Source organism: Aythya ferina (assembly GCF_964211825.1).
Source record: "Aythya ferina genome assembly, chromosome: 6".
Taxonomy (NCBI): domain Eukaryota; kingdom Metazoa; phylum Chordata; class Aves; order Anseriformes; family Anatidae; genus Aythya; species Aythya ferina.
Window position 1 is genome coordinate 11,464,232 of NC_140303.1, and position 21,069 is coordinate 11,485,300.

The 21,069-nt window shown below is 49.1% G+C and overlaps 1 protein-coding gene and 1 long non-coding RNA gene across 17 annotated transcripts in view; one reads left to right on the top strand and one right to left on the bottom strand.

The window, feature by feature from the left end:
- LOC311438844 overlaps nt 1–16,488 on the bottom strand; it is a 50,971-nt gene extending 34,483 nt beyond the window's left edge. For 2 of the 6 annotated variants that reach the window (XR_014694359.1, XR_014694360.1), the window contains exons 1-3: nt 13,176–16,374; nt 11,710–11,830; nt 2,754–2,849 (exon numbers count right to left, since the gene is read on the bottom strand). This is a non-coding gene — a long non-coding RNA (uncharacterized lncRNA). Of the gene's footprint in view, nt 1–2,753; nt 2,850–8,996; nt 10,551–11,709; nt 11,831–13,175 lie in introns of those variants that run through there. The other 4 variants (XR_014694356.1, XR_014694357.1, XR_014694358.1 and 1 more) reach the window with 4 other exon arrangements.
- Nucleotides 1–17,582, top strand: part of COL6A3 (collagen type VI alpha 3 chain) — a 56,514-nt gene extending 38,932 nt beyond the window's left edge. For 7 of the 11 annotated variants that reach the window (XM_084523729.1, XM_084523726.1, XM_084523736.1 and 4 more), the window contains 19 exons: nt 509–571; nt 869–931; nt 1,229–1,279; nt 1,572–1,607; nt 1,709–1,771; nt 1,908–1,970; nt 2,894–2,926; nt 3,015–3,063; nt 3,328–3,821; nt 4,446–4,545; nt 5,052–5,750; nt 6,544–6,646; nt 7,280–7,551; nt 8,587–8,847; nt 10,525–10,599; nt 12,547–12,726; nt 12,839–12,889; nt 16,381–16,551; nt 16,683–17,582. In XM_084523729.1, coding sequence (XP_084379855.1) covers nt 509–571; nt 869–931; nt 1,229–1,279; nt 1,572–1,607; nt 1,709–1,771; nt 1,908–1,970; nt 2,894–2,926; nt 3,015–3,063; nt 3,328–3,821; nt 4,446–4,545; nt 5,052–5,750; nt 6,544–6,646; nt 7,280–7,551; nt 8,587–8,847; nt 10,525–10,599; nt 12,547–12,726; nt 12,839–12,889; nt 16,381–16,551; nt 16,683–16,723 — 2,868 coding nt within the window. In that variant the 3' untranslated portion in view covers nt 16,724–17,582. The remainder of the gene's footprint in view (nt 1–508; nt 572–868; nt 932–1,228; nt 1,280–1,571; nt 1,608–1,708; nt 1,772–1,907; nt 1,971–2,893; nt 2,927–3,014; nt 3,064–3,327; nt 3,822–4,445; nt 4,546–5,051; nt 5,751–6,543; nt 6,647–7,279; nt 7,552–8,586; nt 8,848–10,524; nt 10,600–12,546; nt 12,727–12,838; nt 12,890–16,380; nt 16,552–16,682) is intronic. The other 4 variants (XM_084523730.1, XM_084523731.1, XM_084523732.1 and 1 more) reach the window with 4 other exon arrangements.
- Nucleotides 17,583–21,069: the final 3,487 nt, after the last annotated feature.

Here is a 21,069-nt window from a genome sequence, read left to right on the forward strand (position 1 = left end):
TGTAGCACACCCTTCCAGTGCGATTCCCTCTCTACTTATGCTAAAGATTTCTAGACTGGGAGTTACAGAAAAGGCAGTTAAAGCAACCATAAGGGGGTCAGGACTTCAGGGTATGGCCCATTATGGTTTGTGATGTTTCAGGATGATGAACATCTTTTGGTGACTGGCAGGGCAATCTCAGTGACATCCTCCAGCCTTTGAGACCAGAGTACAGCTACAGGGGTCCCAATAATTTATTTCTCCCTCTGGCCATTTTCCCTAGCAAGGCTCATGGCCATAAAACCAGGCACTTCTTGCATTTCCCTGTCCTGAGCAGGACTTTGCCTATGGCATTTCCTAACTTTGCATTTCCTAACCGTGAATTTGACTTCTGAATTTCCTACACTGCTTCGAGGGGCACCAGCCCTAGTATTCAACGCACAATTTATATGGTGACTCAGTTCAGTAGTTTCAGGCACCCAGTTTTATGGACTTGTTGCCAACATGCCTCCCCCTCTTTCTGTTCCAGGCTGGTGGTGGGCCACCAGGAACCCCAGGAGAGCGGGGCAGGATCGGTCCCCTGGGACGAAAGGTATGTCTCCATGAGCTGTGGACATCAGCAACTAAAACAGCAATTAGAATAATCCTATTCTGGATAGGAATGGGCTTTAAAAAATACTGGAGATGAACATCTTGGGGCAAATTTAACTCATCTCCATTGGCTTGCACGGTGTGGACTAGAGCAAGGTCTGTGCTCTGGCTGCTCTTTTAGGCTCCTGTTTCGCTGAACAGAGAAGTCTGTGCAAAGAAACTGGTGCTGATGGGGTGGGGAAGGCTTAGATTTGCCTAGAGGTTTAGCACTTGCTTGAACAGGTGCTTCTTTTTTCAGGGCGAGCCTGGAAACCCTGGACCCAAAGGGCCAAATGGACAGCAAGGCCCACGAGGAGAGATGGTAAGCGTGGCCATGCACTCACACCTTCAAAGCTGCAGGTCCCAACCTGCTCCCTATTGCTCACTTCCACATGGGTTTTACACTTTGCACATGTATGCTAGGTAGGCTTCAATTCACACTTGTAGCTTTAGCACCACTTTTTTCTATTTTTTTCCCCTAAAAGTAATTTTATCTGTAGAAGGGCTTTTCAAGGGTCTGTGGCATCAGTGAGTTCTTCCTCTTGATGTTGCTGGTTCTGTGAGCTTTAAGCCAGTCCCATATGACTGCATACCAATGCCATTTGCTTTCCCATTTTAGGGTGATGATGGCCGAGATGGAATTGGTGGCCCGGGTCCCAAGGGCAGAAAGGTAGGTGTCTGCTCAGCACCGACATGAGTTGTCACGGACAAAAAACTAGCCAAGAGCTCTATGGACAAGGGCAGAGCCTAGGTGAACTCAGAGGGGTTCAATTCAGGGACAAAAATTATTCCTAAATGTAGCCTGGTGAGAAAATCAGGCAAGATTCTTCAAATCCATCTCCTCTGCCTTTGTCTTGGTTATGCCACTGTATATCATCTCCAAGGAGGAGGTTAATCTGTCTGCATTATCAGCTTCATTTTGCAAAACCCTGTATTCCAATAAACCCTTATGTTTCTTTCAGGGAGAACGTGGCTTCATAGGCTACCCAGGCCCCAAGGTACAGTGTGGCCCATGAATGGCTCATTTTCCAAACAATGTCTCTGTGACCTAAAGACTTGTGCAGATTTAGAGCTTACATTTCTGTTTTTCCCCACCCAGGGCGGACCTGGCGACCGAGGTGGTGCTGGAGGCCCTGGCCCTAAAGGAAACAGAGGCCGCAGAGTAAGTTTGTGGCACATTTTTCCCCCTGTACATAAATGACCTGAAAGATTTGCACTTCTCCCCCACCTTTTGACCCATGCTCCTGCGAGTCCTCCTGCAGACACTCATGGAGAGGGCTTCTCTGTTCTCTTTCTAGGGAAACGCTGGAGATCCTGGGACACCTGGCCAGAAAGGAGAGATTGGATACCCTGGGCCATCTGTAAGTGCTCATTTTATTGTGGGTGAAGCCTCTGGCTTTTCCCCTGGAGAGCCTCCTGGCTGCTTCTCTGAGAAACATGGTGGTCCCTGTGGGTGCCAGGAGTTGAAAATCATGCCCACTTCCATCTCCTGCTAACTGCACCTGGGCCAAAGTCCTTTTTACTTTACGTGCCACTTCGAACTACCTCCTAGGAAGATGTCAGATCTTAATTTTCTAAGACCTCATGGAAGAAGTACTTTGTCTCTTACTGTTTCCCTAGCACTCTAGAGAGGCCAAGATGACTTGGATTGTCTTGCACGTGAACTTACAGCACCTTAAATGTCCCTTTTGGCTGTGGCCTCAGCTAGGTATATTCCTCGCCCTCCTGCTGTTGGTGTTATCAGGGCATGTTATGGTGTGTTATCAGGGCATTCATCAATTGGGCCAAAAGTGATTTATCCCCGCTGTAGGTGGCATTGTGCAGAGATACCGCTCCTCCTTTGTGTCACCTCCTGACCTAGTGTCACCTCCTTCAGTGCTGTAAGAATGGAGGGAGGCAAGGAGAGAAACCTTGTCTGTCTCACCCTTGTCTGGGCTTAACTTATCCAAACTGCCCCTGTGCCTGTAGCCATCATAAGGTGGGTGTGAAATCCCCTGGGTAACTGGGAACTTCAGAGGCATTGACCCTTCAAGGAGGAATGTGTCTCACTCTACAGCCAATGTGGGGAGAGTGACATTTCTGACATAAAGGATCTGACTCGCAATCTAGCATGATTAATAAGGAAGGAAGAAAATAGTTCTCACCGTTCCTGGAAACCAAACTGAAAACAGGCAGGTTTTTCCTTAACTTCTTCATGATCCATGGTTAAACAGTCATTCCATCTGGGTTCATGGGACACCCTGAAAATACACATTGCACCATTATTATTTTTTGTTTTTAACAGGGATTCAAAGGTGAAAAAGGACGATCCTTAAGCGTAAGTGTAGCATTGCTTCTGTCTTAGTTTGAAATATATTTTTTTTTCATTTTCCCTTTCTAACAATCTTTCATTTTATTTTCTAAAGCAATGTGATCTTGTGCAGAACATCAAAGACAAATGCCGTGAGTACATCAGTGCCTTGCTAATTCCCCATTGCTACCCTTGTCTGACAGCCATGTAACATAAATGGCACTGACTGAACTGTTTTTTTTTCCTCCATCTTTTCCACAGCTTGCTGCTATGGTAAGTCACCATTAGTTCTTTAAATCCTGATGTTCTGGACCCTGAACTGTTGTTCTCCCCACATATGTGGTATGAATGATTGACTTCCACTGAGTACGTTTGGACCCTGACAACTGTCTGGGGCACGTTTTGTTCCCAACACATCTTTCTGGCAGGTCCCAAGGAGTGCCCCGTCTTCCCAACTGAGCTGGCCTTCGCTATCGACACCTCCTCAGGCGTTGGGAGGGAAGTTTTCAACAGGATGAAGCAAACCGTGCTCAGGGTGGTCAACAACTTAACCATTGCTGAAAGCAACTGCCCCCGGGGTGCGCGGGTGGCCCTGGTCACCTACAACAACGAGGTCACCACGGAGATCCGCTTTGCTGACGCCAGGAAGAAATCAGCCCTTCTCCAGCAGATCCAAAACTTCCAGGCAACCCTCACCACAAAGCCACGCAGCCTGGAGACCGCCATGTCCTTTGTGGCCAGGAACACCTTCAAGCGTGCCCGAAGTGGGTTCCTAATGAGGAAGGTGGCTGTCTTTTTCAGCAACGGGGAGACGAGAGCCTCCCCGCAGCTCAACGACGCCGTGCTGAAGCTCTATGATGCTGGGGTCATTCCTGTGTTCCTCACCAGCAGGCAGGATGCGGTTCTCGAGAGAGCTCTGGAGGTTGGAGCCGTTCGCTTTTTCTTTCCTTTTCTGCTTATGACCCCAGCCCGTTTCCCTGGGAGATTGATGGCTTTTATCTGTTGGCTGCTGGTTGGCTTCTACAGGCCTGCTTACTGCTGAGAAAGCAATGCTGTACAAATGCATCTAGCACGTCTATTAGGAGGAAAATCCAAAATGTCTGGTGCAAAGCACTAGTTGATGTTTCAACGAGCCAGTTGGTTCCCAGACCATGGCTCCAGTATGCCAAGGGTGGTATGAAACAGAAGAAAAGATGGTCCCCACTGTGAGAAAGACCTGACTGAGGCAGAAAGGCAAAGTGTGGGAAGGTAGACATGTGGTAGCATCTTTAGTAGAGGGAGAGCTAAGGTCCAGAGACTTAAAGCACCAAAATTCCCAATACATCAAGCACTGGTTCAAGTGTTTGAACCTTTTGGTGGGACTTTTTATGCCTAAACTAGTCCCATTAACTGACAACAAGTGTATTAGGCTCCTCCAAAAAACAGCATGCTGGGTAGAGAAAATCCCTTAGAGTTGTCCACAAGATTGCCCTCCCCTACTTTGAGCTGAAAATAACCCAAGGCAGCATTACTAACACCACATTTTTTTTTGTTTGCATCTAACCAGATCAACAACACAGCAGTTGGACATGCAATTGTTCTTCCAGCCAGTGGCAGCCAGCTGAATGAAACTATCCGGAGGCTCTTGACTTGTCACGTTTGTCTGGGTAAAGCATCCAATTTCCCCTCTAGACTGTGCCAGATCCTTCTGGTTGCACAGCAGTTGGTTGTCAGTGATGCAGAAGGGAAGCCCAGGGGGAATTCATCCCTTTTGTTGCTGAAGACAAGGGATTCGTACTCTTGGGTTGAGTAGAAAACATTGGCGTTGTGAATGAGGCTCCCTGTTCAGTATGGGTGTTCTCCACATTGTGAAGAGAAGCTCTGTTTTTGGCCTGTTACCATTCTGACAGCCCAAATACCAATAGTTCTAAAATATGGCCTTCTGCCATTTATGACAGAGAGCTTCTGGGATGTCTTTGGACAAAAGAGCACATGAAAAAATACTACGTGCACAGCTAAATGTATTTTGGGATGAAATGATTTGTTATCACGTGACGGAGTGGTGAATGTACATGGCTTGGTAGTGTTTCACATGAAACAACAGATTTTAATAGTGACAAGGGAGGGTTATCTTTGATTCCTCCAAGTGAAACCTGCTGTATTTCTTCCCTAGATGTGTGTGAGCCCGATCCCATCTGTGGTTATGGTAGTCAGAGACCCGTGTTCAGAGACAGACGGGCAGCCCCAACAGATGTAGACATTGACATAGCCTTCATCATCGACAGCTCGGAGTCCACCACACCTCTGCAGTTCAACGAGATGAGGAAGTACATTTCCCACCTCATAAGTAACATGGAAATCAGCTCTGAGCCAAAAATATCTCATCACCATGCAAGAGTGGCAGTTCTCCAGCAAGCTCCTTATGAGCATGAAACCAACTCAAGCTTCCCACCAGTGAAAACAGAGTTTTCACTAACCGATTATGGATCCAAAGAGAAGATTATTAATTACCTAAACAACCGAATGACCCAGCTCTACGGCACAATGGCTATGGGAAATGCAATTGAACACACAATGGCTCACATTTTTGAAAGTGCACCAAACCCTCGGGATCTAAAAGTCATAGTTCTGATGGTAACTGGCCAAATGACAAAAGAAGAACTTGACTACTTGCAGAAGACTGTAATTTCTGCAAAATGCAAAGGGTATTTCTTTGTTGTCTTGGGCATTGGCAGGAAGGTGGATGTCAAGAATATCTACAGCCTAGCTAGTGAGCCACATGATGTGTTCTTCAAATTGGTTTACAAACCAGGAGAGCTTCATGAAGAGAACTTGCTCCGCTTTGGGAGACTGCTGCCATCTTTTATCAGAAGTAAGTAAAACATCCTGCGGCCAGAATATTACAGAAGGAGCAATGTATGACCTCAGTGTGCCAGGCTGGGCCCTCCTGCCTGTTTGTTGGGTGGGCTCTGGCCTGACCACCTCTTTGGGCAGTGGGTCCCACTGAAGTGGTAGTCTCCTGATTACCTGAGCTCCCTGAACAACCAACAAATCCTTCTTCCCAATTTCAGCATAAATGCCATGTCCAGCAGGCATTTGGCTAGCTCAGGCAGAGATCTGGAGTTGCTCTATGCAGATTTAGGGACCAGACAAGCAGGATTCTTTGCTCAATGTCATAAACAACATCAGCATGTTTGGGATGTACAGACTACCTTGAAAATCTGAATCTCAGCTTGTCTTGCAGTAGAATAAGAAGCCAATGTATGCACATATTTCCCTGCAGATAAATATTTAGGTTTGCTTGTTTTGATTTTTCTAGTTACTGCTTACAGGGGTCCTGGAAACTTCCAGCTCTCAGAAGAATGCTGTGTGGTTGGAAGTGCTTTGCTATGAGAATGCTGTTTACATGGGATGGACTAAGACATAAAGCCCTCTAATATCTTGCAGTTACTGCTCTCATGTTTGTGTGTTGGAATAACAAATCTCCCTGCCCAGGATGCTGCACTGACCACACCAAACATCAAGAGATAATCCAAGCTTTTAACAGGAGCAAGCGAAGAGAGAAGAGCTTTTTTAATTCAGAAAGAAATATATATAGAGCACTGTTGGTAGGTGACCACTGTCCTCAACACCAGAGTTTAATGCCAGCCTCTCTCCTTCTCTAGGTGACTTTGCTTTCTACCTGTCTCCAGAAATAAGGAAGCAGTGTGAGTGGCTCCAGAACGATCAGCTAGCCAAGAGCTCTGGACATGCTGGACATAAAGCAGTGTAAGTAGTGGTTTGTCTCCAAGAGGATGAGCTGTGCTAACAGCCTGTATCAAAAGACCAAGAGATTTATCTACTAGAGAAAGCAGACAAGTGCACACATATTTTAAATTTGTATTAAACTTCACGTTCATTTATGTATGAAGTAGCCATATGCTATTGTCATCATGCAGGTCAGGATTTCCAGAAATTGTTAACTTGGGCTTTTCAACTGAAAGAACTGTTTTCAGAGGTTGGGCTGCCATGGACTCTCTGATACTCAGGATCTGCCATAGAATATACCCTTACACTTTATGAACATACGTGAAAGCTTATGTCACCAAGCCCCACTCACTGCTGGCACGTGTCCTAGCTTTGAAGGTCGAGTCCCTAGGAATGAGGCAAGCTGCAGAAGTGTCTGTGCTGAATTCACTCCGATGGGTGCTGCGAAGGCAGATCTGTGCCCCTAGTGACAGGCAGTGCTCTCCTGTATTTTCCTGTAGTGTTTCCATTGCTTGCCTGTGAGCTTACCCAAAGCTGACAGACTATTTACCTCGGGAGGGGTTCTTACCACTGGTTTCTATGTTAGCTCCCCCAGACTTCCAAAATTCTGCTTATATAGTGCTTCAGACATATCAGCTGCTTTTGCTCCGATAGGTACACGGCACCCAACGTGACCATAAGCCGAACCGTAAGCACCAGCACCACGCAAAGTACCAGCACCAAGCCTGCTGCCAGCACCAATGCCCGTGCCAGGACCACCACTGCCAGCACCACGGCCCAGACCAGAGCCACGGCCCGAACCACCACGGTGCAGATGAACACCACCACGCAGAGCGCTGCAAGCACGGCAGCCAACACCAAAGCCACCAGCCGCACCACGGCGAGCACCACGACTGCAGCAGCAAGTGGCAGGAGAAGACAAGGAGGTACGTGAAAGGCTGTCCCCCTGAGAGCAGTGCCTCTCCTTTGTCTGAGCTTCTCTGTGCCATAGTGAGTTGTATCTTTTCTTCCTCCTTGAGAGGACGATCCCGATGAGAAAATCATCACCGGGAGGACAAGTATTGTGCTTGCAGAAAGAAATGTTTAGGGGCAGAACTGGAAATCTGAGCTGGGGTGGGGTTGTTGAGGCTTTGTTAACATCTGTGCTGCAAAGTTTGCCCAAAGACCTGGTCAGGGGCTGGATGCCTCAAGGCAAAACACAAGCAGGATGTCTAAGAAGGGGACAACCCATCGTCTGCTGGCTAGCTCAGCAATGCAGTGACAGAACGCTTCTCTTTCTAGTGTGGCCCATTTGCTGTCAGTGTTTTCATCCCCCTGGCTAAGTTTTGCTATTTATGGTGGTTCACACAATGGGGTTGTTTGAATTCTCCGTCAGCTAATATAAATAGCTGCAGTTCATTCATCACTGAACCATCGTGGGGACCTTTTGAGGAATGGTGAAGCTCCTTCATGTGAGTGCAGCTCACGTAAAGGAGCCTTCCCATGTGCTTCTGCGAGGGGATGCAGGCAGCTGTGGGTGAGACGAAGTAACAGAGAACATCTGTCAAAGCAGGGGGATGCTTAACCAGCAATGTTAAACATCCATGTGAAAACAGCTTTCACAAGGTCAACGCTTTCATGAGCTTGAGAGGAACAAGAGTTTCTGGTTATTTCTTATTCCATTGTTGCTTCCAAGTAGTGTTTCTAAAGGCCTCATCCAATGCTCCTCCATAGCAGGAACACCTTTCCCTAACAGCTTCTTTGACCCATGTAAGGTTATGTTGGATCTTTGGCAGGCTTTGCTATCAGATCTTTATCTGGGCCATGAAAAAAAGCCTCCCTGCAGTGCTGGGGGGGGTTCGACCACCACAGATTTATTTGCTGCGGACTAAAAATCAGTTCCTGCAGCGCTGAGACACCTTTCCTTGAGAGCTTTCCTCTCCACGTCCTTGCTCAGTGCTTCTTCTGATTCTGAACTGCAGCCAAGACGAGCGACATCCAGATCACAGATATCACCGAGAACAGTGCCAGGCTGCGCTGGGCCAGCCCCGAGCCACACAACACCTACGTATTTGATCTCTCCATCACCTTGGCACACGACCACTCTCTTGTGCTGAAACAAAACCTAACCGGCACCGAGCGTGTCATCGGAGGCCTCCGAGGTGGACAGAAATACCTCGTAGTCATCACTGGCTACCTGAAATCCCAACCCAAAGTAACCTACACAGGCGCATTCAGCACAAGTAAGTACCCCTTGGCGAAAACAAACTTTTTTTTTTTCACGTTAAGATACTGGACACAAAAAAAAATATGGAAAAAATGTGTAAGGGATGGGGAGCCATTCAGTACCAGTGATCCCAGCCCTGGCAATGCTCAGTTGTGTCACTGCATGTCTGGTATCCTCTGTCCCAGCGGCAGGACCTGGCTGTGAAACATGGATGTGTTTCTTTGGCAAATTCAAGTTGACACTTTGGTGGTGTAAAATGGACCCAGATTGTGGGAAAATTAAAGCCAGTCTCAGAGGGGTGTTTGTCTTATTGTGCGTGCAGAAGGCTTTGCACAATGGGGCTTGGTGGGGTCCAGACAGCACTGCAGTAATTAATAGGAGTCAAACTGGGTTAAAACAGAGTAAATTCAGTCCAGCGTGATTACAAAATAACCAAGAAAAGCTGTTTCTCCAACAGCAATTTCCATAGCCACTTATCTGCTTTGCATACTACAATATCCAAAAAAGGCATAGAGAAGGGATTAAATGGTGGGTTTAGTCTTTTGGGAATCCAGGCTCCATGTGCAGAGATCACATCTGAAACTCACCAAACCCTTTGGCATGGCCAAAACTTGCTGTATAAGGCAAAGCCAACATTTTTTTACTTTTATTTTTTTAATAGCTTGGCGTAGAGGCGCCTTGGCTGGCTGGTGTGGTAAAGTTTGTGCTGGTGCCGCCAGTGCTGCATCTGGCTTGTTCTGGCACTTTGGAGCCTCCTCCAGTGCCCATGGGGAGCCTGTCCAATGGCTTCAGCACGTTTGGATCAGGTCTGAGGGCTCTTACCTTCGCGAGCAATAAATGTGCCCACAAAAATGTTGTGAAAATACAACAGTTTGTAGAAGGAACATTTGCATGTGCTGACTTAGAGCCCTCGGTGCCCAGGGAAGCTGCGTTTCCTATAGTGTACATCTCAAATGGGAACAGATTGGGCAGGCAGCAGTGCCCAGCCCCACGCAAAGGGCACGGTGCAATCAGGTGAGGAGTGCTGCGATATGAACCATGATCTGCTTTCCACCCCAAGGGATTTTATCCCCCCCCAGTGACAATCTTCAACTGCAGTTCCCAGAGGGTTGTCAGGCTGTGATGGCAGGAGTGTGTCACAGCTTCTTTAAAGGCCTTTATACAATGCACAAATCCTAGAAGGCTGCAGGACAGCAGTAGAAGCTCCATCATGGCCTCTTTGTTCCCCTGGAGCACGCTGTGGTTTTCTGCCCTCTCTAAGACCGGAGGAGCAAAGCTAATCTGGCTACAGCAAGGCCATGGCTGCTTCTCCAGAGCCCCTGTGCAGGCCCACGCTGCGAGGAGAGCCGTGGCCACCAAAAGCAGAGCCTGGTGGGTCCCCTCCGTAGCCACCAAGAGACCGACCAAGCATTGCTGCAACACGAACCGTGCCGGCACGGCCAGGCAGCAGTGGATTACTCATCCTGCCAGCTGCATCCAATAAACACTGCTGCAAAACGTATGTGCTGGGGTAAACACATCCAGGCCTGACTCCTGCAGCTTGTGTGTCCCCCGCTCCCCGTGCTGGAGCTGGGGCCAGGGGGGTTGTTTATGGCCAAGCCTTGGCCCCGCTCCTGCTCGCGGTGGGGCTCCCGGAGGGTGTTGCTGCAGGATCTGGTTGCCCTTGGCTGACCGCTCCTTCTGTCCTCCCCAGAGACCCCGGCGCAGCCCAAGGTGTCCCTGGCCAACATGATGATGAACACCGAGCCGCTGGAAGGGCCTGAGAGCGGTGAGTAGTGGGGCTGGGGGGCTCTGGTGGGACCCCCATGGAGATCTTGGCCGTCGGCATCGGTCTTCCCCTTGCCCGATCCCAAACCTGGCCCTTTGCAGAGCAAGCGTAGCCCCGCCAGGACCAAGGAATCTGGATGACAGCCTTGGCTCCCTGTCTGAGGCCTCAGCCCTGTGCAGGATCCCGAGCCTGCAGAAGGCTCTGGGATCTTCATGGAGGACTCAGACCAGGTCCCGTCATCAGGAGATGAGACAGGGCCCAGGTGCTGGCCACTCCCCAGGGACACGCTGTGCCCCATGGCCCACCCAGTGCATGGAGACGTAGCTGTAGACATGAAACATGCTCCTGTTTGCCCCATCTCTCCTGATTTATCACAAAGAACAGGTCTTGGCTCCCTCACTTAACACACAAGTCCTCCACCGACAGCCAGTGTACAACCCTTGGATTTGGCCTGCTGACAGCGTCCCACCAGGTTACTCCCTGCCATCAGTGGCTCATCACAGTAAACCACTAACGAGCAAGCTGTCAGATCCTATTCTGCTGATAATCACATTAACCCTCGTTAGTAACCCATAATCACTGTAGCTGTTCAAGCATTGTCTCGTGGCATTCGTTGACACCAGGCTCCTTACATCTGCCATATAATGCACAGTCATACTCTACTGCCCTTCCTCCACAGATCTGGAAAGGTCTGTAGCCTCCATAAAGCCATCACTGTCACCAATTTGGATGTGGATCTGGCATCTAAGACTCTTTCCTCATCCCCATATATTCTCTTTTTTTTTTTTTTTTTTTTTTAAAGAAAAAAAAAAAAAAAAAAAAAAAAGCTTTTTGCTTGTACTGTGGCTCATCTTCTCCCCAGCCTGGGGAGCTGGGTGTGAAATGCGCTGAGCAGCAGGTGGAGGTCTGGGATGGGGCTCAAATTACTGGTGGAGCAGGGAACATCTCTTCTCATTTCATCTCATCTGCATCTTGGCACTCATCCCACCACCGCTGTGATGCTCTGAGTGGCTCCTCGTGCAAGGTGCCACCCGTGCATGGTGACACTGTCCCCTGGCTTGTTCCCTCAAGGTGACTGTCACCCCTCTATGGCTTTGCTTAACCTCTTACCTGCCAGCCCTGTGGAGACAAGGTGTAGCTCTGTGTGGGTCTGTCAACGCAAAACCTCTCCATCTCGCCTCCTTTCATGACCCGTTTGTAGCAAATGCCTCTGCCCAAGGATTTATGGCACCTGGAGTAGGGGGAAAACATTTTAGGAAGGCCTCCGAGGACGGTGCTGTTAATCTGCGGTTTTTCAGCAGGCTGAGGATATTAAACAGAGCAGGGCACGAGGGATAGGTCGTTTAACTGAGTCTTCTCTAGTTCTCTGTGCAATGGGAAAGACCCGTGCATAAATCTTACAGACCTCAGAGGAAGCCCCGGATTCTGGCATCCTTATATAGGCAAAGCAGCTGCTCGCAGGGATGGCCTTTGCTAATAAAAACTCTGGGATCTGGGCCTCAAGTTATCATTTCTGGGCAGGAAAGGAACATGCTTAAATCCTCATCAAGCCCTAACGCCTACCAGGTGTGGCTTGCCTTAAAGATAAAGTAAGCACACTTAAGAATTAAAGTTACAGCCAGGCAAAGAGCTTTGCAAGCAGACAGGGGGGAGGTGTGTGAAGGCCCAGTCCTGCCCGTGCCACCCCAGTGCAGGGGCCTGGGGACATGCTGGGTTGGTGCTTAGCAAGGGGGGGAACAGAAATCATGGGTTGAGGAAATTCTGCGAGCCTCACATTGGGCTGGAGCATCAGGTGCATGGGCTGATCCAGCCCCCTTGGCTTCTGGTGTTTTTAAATGCTTCATTTATTTTATTATTATTATTTTTTTTCCCTTTCCTGGATCTCTTTCCCTTTTCAGCTTTTAACTCTTTCAGGATCATTTAACCTTTGCACCTTTTGACATGCAGATTTGGCAGACCCTTGCTTGCTGGACTTTGACATGGGCATGCAGTGCAAGGACTATCAGGTTGTGTGGTTCTTTGACTACAAACACAAGATCTGCAGCCAGGGTTGGTATGGTGGCTGCGCTGGTAATGCCAATAGATTTGAGACCGAAGCTGAGTGCATTAGCAAATGCTTGAAACCATGTAAGTACCACGTGGGGGTTAATCCTTTCACATTGTATCATGTTTGCAAATAATGTTTGCATCAGAGAGAAAACACCATTTAAAAACCAAACCCACACAATTTTTCCTCCAGCAGCAGCTGAGAAAGCCAAGCAGCCACCCCTTGAGAAAAGATTATCGTCAGGTAACACATACACAAAATAACCATAAACCAAAGCAAATCCATTACTTCACCTTCATCATTTCATAGCATGCATCCGAGCTTGTCCAGCACAAGATCACCAGCAGCACAGACTTGGTTTTCATCTGCTCCTTGACCTGACCACGCCCCAGCACCTGCTTTGCATGAGCAAGTTGCCTGCATGCCATGTCTCACCCCAGGGGCTGTCATATTTGCACGACCCAAGTGCAAACCACAGCTGGCAGCAAAATCACGTGCAGGATTTCGGGAGAAGTGTGCGGTCACTGACCTGCAGGTCCCAAAGCGGTTCGTGTTGTCGCTGCATGACCGATGCCACCACTCAGCACTGCGCCCTTGCCGTGGTGCAAACCACAAATGCTTCACTGCCTGCATCCAGAACACTTCACACGGAAAATGACTCCACGTGGCACGGGGCTTGCATGCAGATGTTTTCCTTTTGCAGCAAAAGATAAAAAAAAAACGAAGCTGAGGAAGGCACCCACGGGAAAATGGCAATGAACTCCTCTCCTGGAGGCGTTTCTAACCTCCTGGGTTTCAGGAGCTGGGAAGAAAGCAGTGACTTACAATCGCCTGTGTTGGCTGAGCAGGGATGGGATGGGAACCTGACTGCAGCAAAGCCCTGCTATCATAGCAGCTTTCTTCTCTTGGTCTTTCAGGGCATTTTGCAAAGAAATGGGGGAAACCCAGGAGCAATGCAAGCTCTGGTACCGAGGGCAGGGCTTTAATCCTGTTAGAAAAGGCCCCCTCCCACCCGTTTGGTCTTCTTGTGTGGATTTTAGGCTCCTTAAATCAGACTTGGGCATTCTTGCCCCTGGCCATGGTGCAGCCTCGGTCCAGCCTTTCCACCCCCAGGCACCTGGGGCAGCAGCTGCTCCAAAAGGAGATTGCACAGTGCTACAACCAGGCACCATGGACAAATTTGGTCGCAGTCTGGGGTCTTTTTGGCCAGAGGCATCAGCACATAGCTCGTGCAGAAACCTGTGGCATCAATCTGGACCGGGGTTTCACCCTGACGGAGCGGGGAAGCCTCCCTGATGTGCTTTTCTCCGGAGGGCGCGCCTTTCTGCTCGCCCCGGCCCCTCATCCAGCCCCTTCTGATCATCATCACATGCCTTGATGATGTTTCCAGCAACTGTTGTTCAGGCTAAATTGATATTTCACGAACTTGGCGCCATTCTGCCCTGGGCAGAGAGTCAAGAAAAGCAACCGAGGGGCCCTGGAGGGATGCTCGTGTCTCTGCCCGCCCCACCAGGGTCCCCTCGCTCCATTCACTGCTTTCTCCCTCTTCTCTTTTTGGTTTCTGCTAAACCACAGCTTGAATCCACTGTGGAAAAGGAGACACAGGAGCTTGCAGCTCAGCTTTTAAAACTCTGGATGTTGGGCTGGACTCTCAGTTCAGCCCATTGCAAGGACCGGAGCCAGGTGCAGTGCTGAGAAATGCCTTGGCCTCCCAAACCTCAGGGCTCTTTGGGTGTGCTCCAGATCCATCTCCCCCTGGAAACCCTTTTAAGTGCTCTGATAACCTTTAATTGCTGCAATTTATAGACTTTTTATATTTTTTTTTACCATAACAAAATTAAATCTAAGTGCAGGTGAGAAGCCCAGACACATTTTCTCTGCAGGATGAATTAAAAACCCCACTCGTGTGGCACCACCCCGCACGGCGTGAATATTAGGGCAGGCAAACTGAAGGTTATGATTCAAGGGATTTTTTTTTTCAGCTATGATAGCGCAGCTGCTTTCCTGAAGCCAGCAAATCAGATCTGCCTCCAAAGTGTTTGTTGAATTTCTCAGTGCCTCGGCTGATCCTGAGAGCCACTGCCAGTCACAAAGGGGACAGCGGGGTCCAAACGCTGGGCTGCCCAGATCCTGTGCTGTGGAAAAAAAATACCTTACCACTCCAGAAGCTGCATGTTTTCTGGCTGGTTGGCTTCGTGAGGGGTTGCACTGGGTTTGGAGCAGTAGTCTTTGTGTTTGCATCTGCTGGCTTTTGGTATTCCGGAATGACAGGAAAGAAGAGAGGAGGATTTCTTAAAAAATTGAACCCCAAGGGCAAAGAGCCTGCCAAAGGGATGGGGAAGCTTTTGGCTGCCGGAGCATGATAGCAGAGCTTGAATCGGAAGGTCAATATTGATTTCAAATTCCTAGGAAAAGCAGAAGTTAAGAAAGACTTCAACAAGCTGCTTTTAGAGCAGAACAAACAAAACCATCAGCAGGCAGGAGGGACCTTTTCAACACTTCTCCTCTCCCAGTAGGTCACGTTCCCAGACCCTACCCCAAACCTTGGCCACTGCTTGGGTTTGACCCACTTGGCCCCATGCTCACAGCATGCAAAAAAGAGGGAAAATGCAATCGAAATGAGCAGGTAGGGAGGTTTTAGGCAGGACCTGCCCGTCCCTGGGGTCTGGTCAGTGTAGGGTCCGTGACACCGATTTTTGCCTCCCCCTGTCCTGCTGGCTGCAGCATTCCTGGGCGCTGGGCAGCCGCCAGCACCGGCCGCAACTTCCTCCAAAGCAAACCTGCCACCAGCGCTTTCTTATTTCCTAGGATTTGCTGCCAGACCTACTTTCTAGTTGGGATTTTGGGGATAATCTTCTGTGTGCTTCTTCCTGTGAACATTTTATCAGGGTTTAGCAAGCCTTTCCTCTCATCAGACCCCAAAGAAACTTGCTTGCAAACGCACCCTTTCGTACATTCGCCCTATATCTCTATACTTTTCCATTATGTCCACTCGTGGATATTTGGGACCCTGTTTCTGGTAGGACAGAGTACCTTGATTCCTGGCACATGGCCTGCAGCACATTACAAAGGGCACAGTCCTTAGATGAGGTTATCACAAGGCAATTTCAGGTCCTGGATTTCCTGACCACTTTTTGCTGGTGTACTCTGCATATCTTGGTTTATTTTTCCTTTTGGGAAAAAAAAAAGTTATTTATTTATTTAGTTGGCAATTTAATTATTTAATTTAATTTAACACATCCCGGTGCTTTGTTATTTTGTCCACCACTTTTCCAGTAAGAGAAGTGGGATGCCGTGGGGCAGCATGCGGTAGGTCCAGGAGCATCTTCACACAGAAGATTCCTCTTTTCAGGGAAAGCCACGCTTTTTAATTGGAAAATGATGGTGAAAATACTTTTTCCATTGCAACCCAGTTGATGCCCGCCAACTCATTTCCTGCAAATCCCCTGGATTTGCAGCACACGTCCTTCTTGCTGCCTTTATCCATCCCAGTGTGGATGCATGCATTCCCTGGGGCTCAGCGCTGGGCACGGACACCCAAAACCCTTCTCTTTGCAAACTTAGAGACTGGATTTAGTCTTAGAAGACCAGGCAAAGCCTAGGCTGTGGTTGCCCGTTCTGACCTCGCATGCCAGCCCTTCTCTCAGGCACTTCACAAACACCGAGAGAGCCCGTGCTTAGCCCAGGGCCCCAGACCTCTTGCTTACCCTTGGTGCTCCTGCTTCTCCTTGCAGCCACGGACATCTGCCGGCTGCAGAAGGAAGAGGGGACCTGCAGGGACTTCGTGCTGAAGTGGTACTACGACCCCAAGACCAAGAGCTGCGCCAGGTTCTGGTACGGCGGCTGCGGGGGCAACGAGAACCGATTTAACACGCAGAAAGAATGTGAAAAAGTTTGCGTCCCTGGTAAGCACCCACGCCCCTCCTTGAGGCCTTAGCTAGACCCAAGTGGTTGCAGCAAGTCCTGGCAGCCACCCTGGTCCTTCCCCAGCATCCCAACCTTATCTATTTTCTCCTTCTCCACCAACCTTTCCCAGGCAACATTAACCCTGGCGTGGTGACGACGATAGGAACATAGAGCCAGCGACCTGCCAACACATACCTCTGGGACAGCCAGGAGCGTCAGCCGTCGCCACCTTATCCCCATAGAAGCTAAGGGTATAGACTACCTTGCACTGTACTATTTCATGCTTTTAACTCCCGAAGCAAACCTTGAAGAAAGTGTTTTGCTACATGACCTATCAATATGGTGCTAAACTGTTTGTGGACTGAGTCCTACCCCTGCCCGGGTTATATTGTATAGCTTCAACGTTGCGAAGTATTTACCTGATTGCAGATTGTTACCGTGTCTGAACACGTTTCCAAATTACCCTTTCTTTCCAATTCGGGCAATGCAAAAATCAGCAAATCTAAAAAAAAAAGAAAAAAAAAAAAAAAGAAAAAGAAATCATAATAATTTCACTGCAACTGTTACGTGCTTGCTTTTATCATTTTCATAACTGAGCATAACTTTACTTGGAAAGCCTTCGAGTAAGAGAGTAGCTAATTCTGATAAACAAGCGGTTCAATTTTTCATTCTTCCTTTTTTTTTTTTTTTTTTTTTTTTTTTTCTCCTTTTGCTGGATTAGATTTCCAACTAGATCTCTCGTATGCATTTGTAACATATGTGGCCAACCAAACTAGCGAGGCAAAGGAAGCAAGGTTTCTGAATGCAAATGCACTGCTGGGACCAAGGCCTCAGTTAATGAATTTTTAAATTGTGGTGTAGAATGTCTCTGGCATTCTTCTAATGTTGTCTGTTTTATAAAATACAAAGCAAAGCAATCTTGGGGGGAGGTGGGCGGGCTGGAGTGGGGATTTTATTTTTATTGTGGACTCTGTGTCAGGAAGTCTATACAAAGAACTTTTAAATAAAGTCTAATGGAGGTTTTGAGAAACTCGTGCTTTTGTCCCATTCTTTTTAAAGCTGTGGTAGGCATCAGGGGAATGATTTTTCAGTCTGGAAACAATGTATTTGGTGTGAAATCCCTAATGGCCCTTAAAGGGAGGATGGCTGTAGCGTGAACATTCAGGGGAAATCTCTGAGATGCTGCTGGTAACCTGGGGGTTTCCAGCTTGGGAAAGTTGGAAAATGGGATGTCCCAGGAGATGGCCATGAGATCTCCATCCTGGAGGGGTTTACACGAGGCAGGACGTTGCTCTGAGCAACCCAGCCTCAGCTGACCCTGCTTTGAGCAGGGTGTTGGAAGATCCAAAGATCCCTTTCCACCTACACAACTCCATGGGCATCCCCGGGGGTCTGCTTTGCTGTCCTTGGCCATGGCGACCACAGGGTTCACTCAAGGAAGCTAAAATTGGTCAGAAAACAATGGCAAAATCTGCCCAAAAAGCACAAAGCAGATGAACACGTGGGAGCAACCAACCTCTGGGGGCGTCTGTCACTGTTGGGAAAGGGGCTCCTCCAAAGAGGGATTCCCCAAAAAGGGGCTCCTCCAAAGCCCCTGGGTCGTTTGAGGCGAGTCCAGACAACATCCTGCAAAACCTGGGAGCAGCAGGATTAAAGAGGTCTGCGTGGGGCTGCAGATGGATCCCAGGGGCTGCTCCAGGCTTTGTCCCCGTGGGGGGACAGTACAGAGCCACTTGTGCCTGGCTGGGGTTCCTGCACGAGCCGAGCCCTGGCAGCTGTGCTCTGCTCAGCACCAAGCACGTTGTAAGGGCTTCGTTAAAAGGTGGACTGATTTTTTACTGTTTCTTTTAAAATTTTTATTGCAATTGTTTCCCCGTAGCTGCTCTGAAGGGCAGAGCAGCCTGCCCTGCTTTTCACCGTGCCCCGAGGGCATGCTGGAGACCCCCCTTTTTCCCTGATGGCCTTTAAGCATTGCCTGCCTGCAGGGCGGACACATCCCACGCTCCAGCCTCCTCCGCAGCCTCTCCTTTCAATCTGGGAGCACCCAGGTTAAAATGACCCATGATTCATCCTTCCCACCCTACCCTTTTCCCAACCTGGATGATCCAGGGAAGGCTTTGGGAAGGTGCGGGCTGGGAAGGGACCCCCATTGCTGCCGACCCCCGGGGTGTTGGGCATGGCCCTGCTCTGTGGAGCCCTGCAAGGCAGCAAGCTACGCCCTAGGCCCCCGGCCAGCAGCCAAAAGGGGTTACACATGGAAGTCATCTGCAGCTGGGAGAGCATCTGCCAGCGTGGCTGCAGGACGCGACCAGGAGTAAAAATAGCTCGGGGCAGGCGTCCCGCTCAGCACCGCCCCGACGAAGCGATGCGCTTCTCCTCTTGGGTTCATTGCCAGGGGACAAAAAAAAAAAAAAAAAAAAAAAAAAGAAAGCATGAAAACCTCCAAATGCTTCTCTAAACCCTGCGCTTGCTGTTTTCCCTTCCTTATAAACTCAATCCTAATTAACGTGTTCTTGTACAAGCCGAGTGAAACCATTGCTTCGCAGCATCCTACAGGACACGCAGCAGTCACTGTGTCGAGGAATTCAAGGGATGGATGTGTGAAGCAAAGGATGATGCAGTCCAGGGACACCATCCTTTAAGCAGGACACCCCATCTAAATCTGCATCAAAAATTAAAAGCCTGAGAAGCCATTAATTTCCCAGTTTTTTGCTTACTAGGTTCAAAGGACAGGCTTCTACCCTTAATATCAAACGTCTCACACACCATCTGATGATGCCTATGCATCATTTGTTTTGAGAGGTATAGCATCAATCTTCAACACCTGCTCTATAATGAGACAGCAGAGAACTAAAAGCTGGTCTCAACGCAGCATTTCCCCATAAGCTGAAATAAAAGCCCCACTGGAAGCGAAGCCTCTGCACCCTGGGGAGCTCAGGTCTGTCCCGGGGGGCACAGAGCCCTGGTAAGCCCCTGGAGGATGTGCCCCGTGGCGGGGCTGATGCTCTCACACCCTCAGCTGCGGCTCAGAACAGGACTCATGTGCCCCAAATCCTGCTTTCTGGAGCCTAATAAAAGATATTATCACTCCCTATAAACTGTGACTTCCAGTGCATCGACAGCTGCGTCTCTTCTTCCACTAATTGCCAGGACGTCTCGTAAAAACACTCACTGTTAGTGGAGAGGTGACTTGGCCTCCCCGTCCTGCTCCAGCCTGCTCGGTCTGAACCTCACTGAGACTTGGTGCGGGTCTCCAACACAGGGTCAGCATGGCACACATCAGCCCTGCAGAGCTTTGTCTAAATAATTCCCCCCAAATGGATCCCCTTGCTGCCCTTGGATGTGAGCGAGCTACAAGGCTGCTGGTGAAAACCTCAGGACTCAACACCAGGGCCGAGACGTAATCCTTTATGGTGCTGATGGTACCGTAAAAATGGAGAGGAGGATATGGAGCAGAGTTAAGCTTTGCAGCCAGACCCTTAAATGTGGGAAAGCACCAGCTTTTGAGCGCTTGGTTGGGTTTTCTTAACGCTGTAGTTTTGCATTTAATTATCTCCATCTAGGGAAACCTTTACAAGGGGAGGCAAAGTGGCTCTGAAATGTTTTATTAGCCGGTATTAAGTTTATTGCATCGGTACAAGAAGCCAATCTAAAATAACCTAAATGTACAGATACACATCTCCGTGGGTTTTCCAGGAACGCCACGCTTGAAGCAACGCCGTATGCTGTAAGCATAATTCTGAGGTGAAGGTTTTTAGGAAACGTGTGTATTTTCACCTGGTGTGCTCCTGAAAATAGGGGATGTACCCAAGTGAGATTTGGGCACGTGGGAGTCCCCAGACCCTCACCCGTGTGGGTGATGTCCAGCTTCAGAGCACTGAGGGACCGCTAGGGAAAGGCAGGAAGCGTGGGCACTGCCTGCCCACGGCTGCACTGGACATCTTGGGACAAAGAGCCCCAGCAATTAGCAGGGCCTGCACTCTGCATGATTTATGGGATGGCAGGAGCGGGTCTGTCCTTCGGTTAAAGCAGATCTGAAACAGATGTCTAACCTTTATCTGCCGGGACGGAGGAGCAGACAGCGGGGAGAAAGACATCCCATTTTCCATGAGCTGCCGCTCCGCTCTCTTCCAAAGTCAGCTCGTAAAGAAAAATGAGCGCCACCAGCCAGGAAACTCTGCTTCGGAGGAATATATGTTTTGTTTTGTCGCTGGCTGCTATAGAGACCCCGCGGAAATAAAAGCGCGGCCGGCTGCCGTGACCTCACCGCCTTGCTCCACGAAATCCCGCTATCACAGAGATGTAACCCCATGGATTCGGGTCTGAAGCCTCGCACACAGGCACCCCTTTGACCTCCTGGAAAGAGAGGCTGGGAGGGCAGATGGAGGGGCTGAAGCTTTGGGGATGCCACCTATATTTTTAAACGTGGCGTGGTTGTTTCACCACCCCAGGGAAGGGGAGATTTTGGGACAACCATGCTGAGAAGCTTTTGGGATGGGTGAGCCAAAGGGGGACCA